The sequence below is a fragment of the Orcinus orca genome, chromosome X (genome assembly GCF_937001465.1).
Source record: "Orcinus orca chromosome X, mOrcOrc1.1, whole genome shotgun sequence".
Taxonomy (NCBI): Eukaryota; Metazoa; Chordata; class Mammalia; order Artiodactyla; family Delphinidae; genus Orcinus; species Orcinus orca.
The window spans coordinates 63429236-63442952 of NC_064580.1; the positions used below are offsets into that span (position 1 = coordinate 63429236).

Sequence of the window (13717 nt, forward strand, 5' to 3'; positions counted from 1 at the left end):
TTCTATGAGGCCACCATCACCCTGATACCAAAACCAGACAAAGATACTACAAAAACAGAAAATTATAAACCAATATCACTGATGAATATAGATGCAAAAATCCTCAACAAAATACTAGCAAACAGAATCCAACAACACAATAAAAGGATCATACACCATGATCAAGTGGGGTTTATCCCAGGGATGCAAGGATTCTTCAATATATGAAAACACCATATTAACAAGTTGAAGAATAAAAATCATATGATCATCTAAACTGATGCAGAAAAAGCTTTTGACAAAATTCAACACCCGTTTATGATAAAAACTCTCCAGAAAGTGGGCATAAAGGGAACCTACCTCAACTTAATTAAGGACATATACGACAAACCCACAGCAAACATCATTCTCAATGGTGAAAAAGTGAAAGCATTTCCTCTAAGATCAGGAACAAGACAAGGATGACCACTCTCACCACTCTTATTCAACATAGTTGTGGAAGTCCTAGCCACGGCAGTCAGAGAAGAAAAAGAAATAAAAGGAATACAAATTGGAAAAGAAGAAGTAAAACTGTCACTGTTTGCAGATGACATGGTACTATACATAGAGAAACCTAAAGATGCCACCAGAAAACTACTAGATGTAATCAATGAATTTGGTAAAGTTGCAGGATACAAAATTAATGCACAGAAATCTCTGGCATTCCTATATGCTAATGATGAAAAATCTGAAAGAGAAATTAAGGAAACACTCCCATTTACCACTGCAACAAAAAGAATAAAATACCTAGGAAGAAACCAACCTAGGGAGACAAAAGATCTCTATGCAGAAAACTATAAGACACTGATGAAAGAAATTAAACATGATACAAATAGATGGAGAGATACACCATGTTTTTTGATTGGAGGAATCAATATTGTGAAAATGACTATATTACCAAAGCAATCTACAGATTCAATGCAATCCCTCTCAAATTACCAATGGCATTTTTTACAGAACTAGAACAAAAAATCTTAAAATTTGTATGGAGACCCAAAAGACCCAGAATAGCCAAAGCAGTCTTGAGGGGAAAAAAACGAAGCTGGAGGAATCAGACTCCCTGACTTCAGACTATACTAGAAAACTACAGTAACGAAGACAATATGGCACTGGCCAAAAACAGAAACACAGATCAATGGAACAAGAAAAAAAGCCCAGAGATAAACCCACCCACCTATGGTCAACTAATCTATGGCAAAGGAGGCAAGAATATACAATGGAGAAAAGACAGTCTCTTCAATAAGTGGTGCTGGTAAAACTGGACAGCTACATGTAAAAGAATGAAATTAGAACACTCCCTAACACCATACACAAAAATAAACTCAAATGGATTAGATACCTAAATGTAAGACTAGACACTATAAAACTCTTAGAGGAACACATAGGAAGAACACTCTTTGACCTAAATCACAGCAAGATCTTTTTTGACCCACCTCCTAGAGTAATGGAAATAAAAACAAAAATAAACAAATGGGACCTAATGAAACTTCAAAGCTTTTGCGCAGCAAAGGAAACCATAAACAAGACGAAAAGACAACCCTCAAAATGGGAGAAAATATTTGCAAATGAAACAACGGACAAAGGATTAATCGTCAAATATATAAACAGCTCATGCAGCTCAATATTACACAAACAAACAACTGAATCCAAAAATGGGCAGAAGACCTAAATAGACATTTCTCCAAAGAAGATATACAGATGGCCAAGAAGCACATGAAAAGCTGCTCAACATCACTAATTTTTAGAGGAATGCAAATCAACACTACAATGAGGTATCACCTCACACCAGTTAGAATGGGCATCATCAGAAAATCTGCAAACAACAAATGCTGGAGAGGGTGTGGTGAAACGGGAACCCTCTTGCACTGCTGGTGGGAATATAAATTGATACAGCCACGATGGAGAACAGTATGGAGGTTTCTTAAAAAACTAAAAATAGAATTACCATATGATCCAGCAATCCCACTACTGGGCATATACCCAGAGAAACCATAATTCAAAAAGACACATGCTCCCCAATGTTCACTGCGGCACTATTTACAATAGTCAGGTCATGGAAACAACCTAAATGCCCATCGACAGATGAATGGATAAAGAAGTTGTGGTACATATATACAATGGAATACTACTCAGCCATAAAAAGGAATGAAATTGGGTCATTTGTAGAGACGTGGATGGATCTAGAGACTGTCATTCAGAGTGATGTATGTCAGAAAGAGAAAAACAATTTTTTTTATTAACACATATATGTGGAATCTAGAAAAATGGTACAGATGAACCAGTCTGCGGGGCAGAAATAGAGACACAGATGTAGAGAAGAAAAGTATGGACACCAAGGGGGGAAAGTGGTGGGGGGTGGTGTGGTGGTGTGATGAATTGGGAGATTGGGATTGACATATATTCACTAATATGTATAAAATGGATAACTAATAAGCACCTGCGGTATAAAAAAATAAATAAAATTCAAAAAGAATAAAGAAAAAAAGAAAGAAGGAAAACCTACCATTTGCGAAAATATGGATGTACCTTGGAGGCATTATGCTAAGTGCGATAAGCAGGTAGAGGAAGACAAATATTGTATTATATAACTTATATGTGGAACCTAAAAAAGTCAAACTCATAAAAACAGAGTAGAATGAGTTATTTTCTAAGCACTAATTCCCTGAAGTACAGGATATAAACAATTTTTAGGACATAATGCTAAATTCCCTTTCATGCAAGTTGCACCAATATAACTATCACCAGCAGTGTATGATACAACCTTCTTTAATGCAAACCAGGTATTATTTTAGAAATTTTCCCTAATTTGAAAGAAAAATGGTGATTCTGTTGCATTAATTTGCTAATAAGGTTGAATATTCTTTCATGTATTTATTAGTTATTTGTAGTTCCTCAATTGTGAGGCAGAACTGACTTAGTCTTTGGGATAGCAGGTAGTTCTGGAAAGCTTCCCTGGAGAAATGTCTAAACTGAGACCTAATGGGTTAAACAGATATCATCCAGGCACAAAATACTTATCAACTACGAGGCGGAAAAAAAGCAAATTTACAGCAGAGAAATATGGCAGATACCACCTTAATGAAGCCATCAAACTTAACATGAAGAGTAATGGGACAAATCCACATCTTGTACTTCCTGATTATGTCCTGAGGACACATCTTACCTCTGTGGTATTCTTTCCAAAAATGCATAGCTTGAAACAAATCATGAGGAAATATCACACAAAATCAAATTGAAGGACGTTCTATAAAACAATCTTTAAAAATGCCAAGGTCATAAAAGGTGAGTAAAGTCTAAAGTATTATCAGGTTAAAGAAGCCCAAAGAGACATTACAACTAAACATAACATGTTATCCTGGATTGGATCCTGGATCATAAGGGTTTTCTTGTTTGTTTTTGTGTTTTGCTATAAATGATATTATTGGGACAATTAAAGAAATTTGAATGGGGTCTTTGGATTAAGTTGTAGTATAATGCCAGTGTTCATTTCCTGATTTTGATGATTGTACCATGGTTATGGGACAGTCTTTGAGGAAATTCACTCTGAACTATTTAGGAGACATGAGGCATCATGTCTGCAATTTACTCTCAACTGGTTCAAAAACAATAATGTGTATGTGTAAATAGAAAGAGAAAGCAGGGACTTCGCTGGTGGCGCAGTGGATAGGAGTCTGCCTGCCAATGCAGGGGGCTCGGGTTCGATCCCTGGTCCGGGAGGATCCCACATGCCACGGAGCAACTGAGCCCGTGCTCCACAACTACTGAGCCTGCGCTCTAGAGCCCGTGTGCCACAACTACTGAGCCCACACGTCACAACTACTGAAGCCTGCGTGCCTGGATCCCGTGCTCCGCAGCAAGAGAAGCTGCCACAAGGAGAAGCCCACGCACCACAACGAAGAGTAGCCCCCGCTTGCCGCAACTAGAGAAAGGCCACGCACAGCAACAAAGACCTAATGCAGCCCAAAATAAATAAATACATTAATAAATAAATAAAGTGTATATCCCTTAACCCAATGTTTTCACTTTTAGGAATCTATCCTACAAAACTATTTGTGCAAGTTCACCAGGATATATGTACAAGGATCCACACTAAAGCATTATCATCAACAAAGTAATTATTAAATATTGAAAAGAATGAATTAGATTACCTGTATGAAAGAGGATGTTTGGTTATGTTGTTCAGTGAAATGTGAGATTGTTGAATTTAAAAATTCAGGTTACATAGAGGTAAATAGAGTAGGGTTTAGTTTTTAAAAATAAGCTCAATATCTGTATCACTTTGGTAATTAAAATACATAAAAAAGAAAATGGTTACCTAGGGAATATATATTTTGTAGGGACAAAGTTCTATATTAATTAATTCAACCACATTAATTATATAGTTTAAATTTTCTATGAACTTATTTTTGGTTTATTTTATCTGTCATAGCCTAGCAGTGGCTTTTGTTAAATTGTCCCTTTATAACTGTTTCTATTTTGCCTTGTATTTCTAATACATTTTGCTCTGTATTAATTGAAACTACATTCCAGGCCAGACTTTCTCATTGTAGGCTGTGCCTTCTATCTGGACCCTCTTTGTCCTCTTTTGTTCCATGTAATACTTTTTGCTTTGAATTCTACTTCATTTGAATTTACGTAGTCACCCGTACTCTTTTTTGCTTATTTTGGCCACACTTTGTCCATCCTTCTGTTTTTAATCTTTCTGTAGCAATTTGTCGTCTTAGAGCTCTTAGAGGTGGTATAGGTATAGACTGGATTTCCTTTCTTCGTTGTTTAAATCAATCTGTGCCTTTGCCTTTAGGTAGGGGAAACAAATCAAGCCATGTGTATTTATCATTATAATGAATATGTTTGATCCTATTCCTACTATCCTATTTTATGCCTTCTTGCTGTTTCCATAGATGAAAGCTGAAATTAAGGCAGTAGCAGTGGGAAGGAAGAGATGAAGGCAAGTGGAACACAATAATGATGATGAAGATAACAATATAGGGGATGCAGGAGAGTGAGGGGGGTGGAGGATTGAGAGATGGTTCCCTGATATCAAGCTTTGTCAACTAGTGTATGGAAGGAAAAAAAGCCTCCTTTTGTTTGCTTTTGTAGTGATAGAGATGATGAGTTTAGTTTAAGATATGTTTTCTAAGGTCTTTATATGATATGTAAATAGAGATATGCTACAAAAGCAGTTGTACATAAAAATCTGGAACTTATGAAAGAAGTCTTCACCTATATGTCCATAGTTATACTGGAGACTCTGAATACTGCCTATGGTTTAAAAGACCAATTAATTTGATGATGGTCCACATTCATGTTAAGGCTTTATCTATGGCAAAGGTGTACCAGAATTCCTTATCCCACACTTGGTAAAAACAAAGCAAGGAAAATTACCTTTGCCATTCCAACTGAACTGGCATTCAATTCTGAGATTCCTTGGTTGGTCTTATCTCCACGTTCCCATATCCCGAAGTCCTGGCATAAAATAACCAACACACCATTATCAAATCATCACTACTAAACACTTACTAGATATACAAACCTTGAATAAAAGGCACAAGTATTAGCTAACTCGCCATACATACGCTTGCCCACAATGCTTATTAAGGAGAGGCCAATGAGTTGGGTTCCCCCTGTAGCTATTCTCCCAGTAGTTTTAAATTCTATTGGGGCCTCCAAGAAGTTAGAAGATATCTTGACAGTTGATCAGGACTAAGAACTGTACCTTAGTTCATCTAAAGAGGTGCTTCTCAAAATTTTTCATCAAAGCAGACACCTAGGGGGTCTAGGAGACAGAGCCTAAACATCATCCAAATATTTTATCATAAACATCCAGTCTAATTTTACTCTCTATTGGCACTGACAATGTACCATGCACTTACCTATGCACTTTACACTATTACAGTTTCTTCCTTAATCTTTACATTTTATAGATGATGAAACTGAGGTACAAAGAGAGGTCAAGTGACTCACCCAAGGTCACATAGCTAATGAATAACAGAGCTAGGATTAGAGTCTAAGTGCTCCAAAGCCTACATTCTTAATCATAGTTCTATACGGCCCCTCGATAATACAAAGATAACATTTAAAATTACTTTTTAAAAACCTTTCATTTCCAAATAACTTTAGATTTACAGAGAAGTTGCAAAAATAGCAGTGAGTTCCCATACACCTTTCACTCAGCTTCCCCTAATGTTAATACCTGACATAACCACAGTACAATTGTCAAAGTGAAGAAATTTATATTAGTAAAATACTAGTAACCAAATTATGGACTTTACTAGGATTTCACCGTTTTTTCCCCCACTAATAGCCTTTTTTTTAAAGATTTTTTTTGATGTGGACCATTTTTAAAGTCTTTATTGAATTTGCTACAATATTGCTTCTGTTTTATGTTTTGGTTTTTTGGCCGCAAGGCACGTGGGATCTTAGCGCCCCGACCAGGGATCGAACCCGCACCCCCTGCATTGGCAGGTGAGGTCTTAACCACTGGACTGCCATGGCAGTCCGACCTTTCTATGTATTCCAGGATCCAATCCAGAATACCATGCTGCATTTGTCATGCCTCCTTAAGTCTCTTCCAATCAGTTAGTTTCTCAAGCCTTATCTTTCATGACCTTGACACTTCCTGAAGATTAGTGGTCATATATTTTATAGATTTCCCTCAGTTTGGGTTTGCTTGATGTCTTCTCTTGATTAGATTGAGGTTATGCATTTTTGGCAAGAATACTAGAATACTACAAACATTATGCTCCTTCTTAGCACATCGTATCAGAGGTATACGATGTTGATGTCATTACTGGTGATGTTAACCTTAATGACTTGGTTAAGGTGGTGTCTGCAGAGTTTCTCCATTCTACTGTTACTATTTTTCTATTATACTATTGTATTACTATACTACTTACAAGCATACCTCAGAGATATTGTGGGTTCAGTTCCAGACCACAGCAATAAAGTGAATACTGCAATAAAGCAAGTCACATGATTTTTTTGCTTTCCCAGTGCATATAAAAGTTATGTTTACACTATACTATAGTCTATTAAGTGTGCAATAGTATCATGTCTAAAAAACAATGCACATACCTTAATTTAAAAATACCTTGTTGCTAAAAAATGCTAACCATTATCTGAGACTTCAGCAAGTCATAATCTCTTTGCTGGCAGAGGGTTTGACACACTGCAAGAATTACCAGAATGTGACACAGAGACATGAAATGAGCAAATGCTGTTGGAAAAATCGCACCAATAGACTTGCTTGACATAGGGTTATCACAAACCTTCAATTTGTAAAAAAACACAATTAACTGTGAAGTGCAATAGAGCGAAGGAAGCACAGTGAAATGAGGTGTGCCTGTAATTAATAATTATCTTCAGAGAGATACTTTACGATTGTGCAAATATCTTGTTTCTCCTCAAACATCCACCCACTAATTTAGCATCCATCAGTGAATTGTGCCTGTGACAGTTATTACAGTGGTGATTTCAATGGTGATTTTCTAGTTCCTTCATTACCTCTACACTCATTAACTGCAATTCTTCTCTAAGGAAGAGTTATCCTTTCTCCCTCATTTATTTACTCAGCTATTTATTTACATCAGTATGAACTTATAGATATTTAGGTTATTCTCTGGGTTGTAATAAAATGTTATCATTATTTATTTTGCTCAAATTGTTCCAGCTCTGGCCACTGGGAGTTCTTCTAGGTTGGCTCCTGTGCCCTTTTGACATGCTCCATTTTTCTGAACACTTCCTCACTTTTTGTCACTATAAGATACCCAAATACAGTCTCATCTCGTATTTTCCCTGCCCCAGCCCTGGAATCAACCAATTCTACAAGGAATCCTGGTTTCTTTTATTAGAGAATGATAGTTACATTCAAGACTTGGATGCTGGTCCTCATTGCCACTGTGGTGTCAGGCTTCTAGGTCCTCTCATTGAACAGAACTTGGAAATACCCATGTGCACACATGCATGTGCGTGCACACACATGCACACACACCTATATTTATTTTGGTATTTACCTTAAATTACTTTTAATATCAAATCTTTGAGTCAAAAGATGGAGCTTCAGAAAGGTAAGCCATATTTATCCCATGGTGAGTCTCATCTGCCCCTAAACCCAGCTCTACACTAGTCTGTGCAGCAAAGATTAGAGTATGAGAAGGCACAAATATCATTAATTCTACTGCTGCAACCCTTGGCTGCAACAGAGAGGTCAGAGAACACTGGCTTTTACCCTGGATCACAGCAGGCCTATGGCATCAGAAAACAAAGCAATCCATCAACAAATAATGTCTGTCTGCATCAGATATGTCTATGTTAGAATTATCCTTCTGGTAAATATGGATTGACAGGTTGCAGATTTATCCTCACATCTGTAACAACTAAAAAACAGCTAACCAAACTAAAACAACTAAACAGCTAAAAAAAACTGGACTACTTATGACACAGCCATTTTCAATACAATGAACATCATGCAATGAAGAACAGCAAACCCTGAGAGAGATGTTAAATATATTATGACAATAAAAACCTACCTCATACGTAGTCATAAGAAAGAGTAACTATTTTTGTATAGTAAGCACTGAATCAATGTCTACAGATGATATTAAATACATGACTAAATTTTACTTCTAAGTAGCTAACTGACCCATAATACTCCTTAGCCATCTTGCTCCCATTAACCACAAACATTAAAATAAGACCACAATTTAGCCCCAGATTGCCCAATACATACCATGAAGTATTACAGAGTTTGAAAGGAATGAAAGCATTGCACCTTGACCCTCCTGCCTCTGTAAATCCCTTGGGGAAAGGCAAACAGAGGACGACAGAGCTTAGTAAAGAGGCTGAAGGCAATTTCTGCCAGAAGCGTTATAGATTGGTTCACTATGAGGGGAGCATTAAGAGAAGGATTAGGTTGTCCAGTATTTTAAGAACATCACATGTTTATAATTCATTCCAAAATGAGTACTTACAGCAGTTTTATATGCAGCTTCGATGTAAAACACAAGGTTCTGTATGAAATTAACTTCATCTAGGCTGTGGACGATATGAAGTCCTGAGGAAAAAGAGAATAAAGATATAGAGCTAGTCAATTATCACTACAGGCTTTACAGGCAGCCACAGTGACTAACTGACCCCCCTATACCAAATAATCCCACTCCCGCTTAGGAATAATGGGAGACACTTTGATTCCTAAAGCATAAAAATAACACCACAAATCAGTCCTAGGCTACTCTTCAACTAAGTAAGATACCACCATATTTTAACATGAAAGAATTTTAATTGTTATTTGTAGGCTTTAATGGAAAGTATCCGACTCCTAATTCTACAGGTAACTAATTTGTGCTGTGTTTAAATATACAAACCTAGGCATCTGGAAAAAGAAAGACAAATATTTCAAAGAAGACTTGGAGGGAGTCTAAATACTAAGAAGTAGATAAAGATTATGATTTTAAGAACTCAAAACCATATTTTGGGGAGTAAAAATGATAATTATTCTAAATATAAGCTATATAAAGATAGGGCTTATAAATAAAATGTTTTGCATGAATCATACATTCAATTTTCAAAACAACCCTAAGAGGTGGGTACCTCTGTTTTCTGCCTGAGGCTTAGAGAAGTTAAACATTTGCCTCAAGTCATGTAACTAATAAATAGTGGAACCAGGACTCAATTGACTATCAACTTCTGTTTCACTTCAGAGACTGAGTTCCCAACCAAGATGCTATACTGCTTCCAAATATGCACAATATGATCCATTTTTGTTTAAAAACTAACTTCTTTCCCCTCCCCTGCCATCAAGGGAAATACCAACAATTACACAGTGAAAGTTTTTCCCCCACCCAGAAAACATCACTCCCACCCTGCCAAATCTCCTCTCTGGGAGAAACCAGTCTTACCAGTTTCCTCCGTATCCTTTCAGAGATACATTATGCATATACAAAAATTACACAAAGAGTAGTATACTATGCTGCACCTTGCCTTTTTCATATATAACTTGGAGAAAAGTTTAAATATATCTGCCTCATTTTTTTAATGGCTACATAGCATTCCACTGAATGGCTATTCATGTAACCTGTTCCCTATTGAAAGACATTTAGGTTGTATCTAATCTTTTATCACTACAATCAATGCTGCAATGAATATCTGTGTATTTACATCTTTGTGTACATGCACCAGTATATCAAGGTAAATTCTTAACTGCTGAGTCACAGATTTATGCATTTTCCCCAACATTTTATTTTGAATATTTTCAGACAAAAAAATAAAAGAATTTTACATGGCACCTGTAGATTTTACACACCATCTGGACTCAACCACTAACATTTTACTGTACTTTTTAATCACATATATATCCATGCAACAGTCCACCTTATTTTTTGATACATTTCAAAGTAAGCTTCAAATATGGGTACACTTCTCTCTAAATACTTCACCACATGTACAATTAAATGTTGATGATCATCACCAAGTTATTCTGCAAAGAAGTTCCACAGTTTACATACCAACTAGCGCTGCCTGCCTTTTTCCAACACATTTTGTAAACACAGGCTTTAATAAAAGTTTCTGATCTTTACCATTCTAATGGATGAGAAATAGAATTTCCTTGCACTTTAATTTGTAGCTTTTTTATTTTGAGTAAGGTGGTCTTTTCTTATGTTTATAAGCCAACTCTATTTCTTTTCCTATGAACTGTTTGTTTTTTCATGTCCTTCACCAATTTCTATTTAATTGCTGGTCCTTCTGTTATTAATATATTAATAAATATTAAGGAAATTAGAATTTTGCCCATCATATGTTACAAGTATTTTTCCTAGTTTGTTTGAACTTTGATTTTGTTTACAGTATATTTTTCTTCTCAGAAGCTTTTATTAAAAAGCTTTATCCCATGAATGTTTCTAGTACTTTCCGTTTCTTTTTTTGCATTTAAATCTTTGATCTATTGACAAATATGTTAAATCACAGAACTCTAACTTTAAAATTAAAAAGGACTATATGATTCAGATCATCAGATTGCAAACTCCTCCTGATCCGTGCCTCTGTCAAAACAGCAACCACAGCACAGGGCAGCATCAGCAGCAAAGGGTCTTTCTTGTAGCAGTAATGACCTACCTTAATTTCTTGGATAGAGAGGAAAAAAGAAAAGAGAGGTAGTAATATTGGATATCAGCTTCATAGCTTTATCTTGTCACCTTTGTGTGCCAAGGTGCTTGAACAGAGATTGAGAGAAGGCAGCAGGTGTGAAACTGGTTTTGTCCATCTCTTAGGCTTGTGTCACAGCTAACTAGTCACTATACCATATAAATGCCATATGTCTACCATTTGTCCCTTTGCTCATGATATTCTGTTTACATGGCTTTCTCCACATCTTGAAATCCTAACTGTTCTTTCAAGGCCAAGCTCAAATGCTATCTCCTCTTATGATGCTCTCATTGATTCCCCTCTTTGGTGCTTCACAGAATTTTATTTTTCTTACTCTTATGAACTTATTTTTTACTTGTACCATAGACAAATCTTTACCTGAATTTGAAGGAATTTTATTTACATTTGTAAGTCCCCAAAAGTATCTCACATAGCCCCTAAAAGTATCTCACATACTAATGTGAGTGGTATTAAACAATATTGAATAGTAGATGTTCAATAATTACTTATTGAATGATCTTAAACAACCCTGTCAACCACAGGAGAGGGACCTGTCTCTTGAAGCAAAGCCATACATGTAGGACCTGTGGTTCCTGTCCCTTCTATGGAGCCAAGGTGTTGCTTGTAGAACAGAGGATGTGGAGGTGAGACACACAGGTTAAATGAAGTAGGCTTGGGTAAGGCTAAAGATGGCAGTGCTGTATAAAGCATACTAAAATATGTAGGGCTCGAGAAATGAGGCTGACTCAGTGTTCTACTCCACACACTGACTTGCACTCACCTAAAATTTAGCCTTTCTCTCCCTTATTTTTAAAAACAATATTGAGATATAACTCACATACCATGCAATTCACCCATTTCAAGTACATAATTCAATGGTTTTTAGGGTATGCAGAGTTCTGCAACCATCACCACAGTCAATTTTAGAACATTTTCATCACTCCCCAAAGAAACCCTGTATCTGTAGCATCACTCCCCATTTCCCTTCAACACTTGTCCCATCGTTCCCCTACCCCACCTCTTGCCGAGCAATTACTAATCTTCTTTATGTCTCTATAGATTTGCCTTAATAGATATTCATATAAATGCAATCATACAATATGTGACATATTATGTCTGGGTTCTTTCACTTAGCATGTTTTCAAGGTTCATCCATGTTGTAGCACATATCAGTACTTCATTTCTTTTTATTGCTAAAAAATATTCCATTGTACAGATATATCACATTTTATTTATCCAATGAGTAGTTAGTTGAGGGACATTTAGGTTGCTTCCATTTTTTTGGCTATTATAAACAATGCTGCTATGAACATTCATGTATGTGCACAAGCTTTTGAGTGAACATGTTTTCATTTCTCTTGAGTATATACCTAAGAGTGAAACTGCTAGATCATATGGTAACTCTGTTTAACCTTGTAAGAACTGCCAGACTGTTTTACAAAGTGGCTGTACTATTTTACATTCCCATCAGCAGTGTATGAAGCTTCCAATTTCTCCATATCCTCAGAAACACTTGTTATTTTCTGTTTTTTTGATTATAGCCATCCCAGAGGGTGTGACATGGTATCTCATTATGGTTTGCATCTGCATTTCCCTAGTGACTTATGATGTTTAGCATTTTTTCATGTACTTAATGGCCACGTGAATATCTTTGGAGAAATGTCAATTCATATTCTTGGCCCATTTCAAATTAGGTTATCTTTTTATTATTCAGTTGTGAGAGTTCTTTATATACTCTAGATACAAATTTCTTATCAGATATATGATTTACAAATATTTTCTATCATATTGTGGGCTGTTTTTTTTTACTTTCTTACAGGGGCCCTTTGAAGCACAAAAGTTGAAAAACAGAAGTTTATCTTAAGTTGATAAATTCCAATTTATTTTTTCTTTAGTTGCTTATGCTTTTGGTGTCATATCTAATAGGGCCTTGTCTAACCCAACGTCAGGAAGGTTTACTCCTATATGTTCCTCTAAGTGTTTGTTATAAACTCGAATTTGTTCCCCCCAAATTCACATGTTGAAGCCCTAACCCCCAATGTGACTGTATTTGGAGATAAGGCCTTTAAAGAGGCAATTCATTTTAAATGAGGTCATAAGGGTGGGGTCCTTATACAATAGGGAATGGTATCCTTATTACAAGAGACATCAGGAATGCACACACACAGAGAAAAGGCCATATGAAGACAGGCGAGAGGGTTCATCTGAAACCAGCCCTGCTGACACCTTGATCTTGGACTTCTACCCTCCAGAACTTTGACAAAATAAATTTCTGCTGTTTAAGCCACCCATTCTGCAGTATTCTGTTATAGAAGACTCAGAGGATTGAGATCTTTTTACAGTTTTCCTTCTTACATTAAAGACTATGATTCATTTTGAGTTAGTTTTTGTCTATGTTGGAGGAAGAAGTCTGATTTCATTCTTTTGCATGTGGATATCTGGTTTTCCCAGCATAATTTGTTGACAAGACCATTCTTTCCCCATTGAATTATCTTGGCACCCTTGTCAAAAATCAACTAACCATAATGTGATGGTTTATTTCTTGACTCTCAATTCTATT

The 13717-nt window shown here is 36.2% G+C and overlaps 1 protein-coding gene across 5 annotated transcripts in view; it reads right to left on the minus strand.

The window, feature by feature from the left end:
- The window catches only part of PHKA1 (phosphorylase kinase regulatory subunit alpha 1), a 129169-nt gene that overhangs the window by 101084 nt on the left and 14368 nt on the right, over nucleotides 1-13717 (minus strand). For 4 of the 5 annotated variants that reach the window (XM_033416190.2, XM_004285543.4, XM_004285542.2 and 1 more), the window contains exons 5-6: nucleotides 8988-9070; nucleotides 5404-5484 (exon numbers count right to left, since the gene is read on the minus strand). In XM_033416190.2, the coding sequence (XP_033272081.1) occupies nucleotides 5404-5484; nucleotides 8988-9070 (164 nt within the window). Of the gene's footprint in view, nucleotides 1-3181; nucleotides 3242-5403; nucleotides 5485-8987; nucleotides 9071-13717 lie in introns of those variants that run through there. The other variant, XM_049705080.1, reaches the window with a different exon arrangement.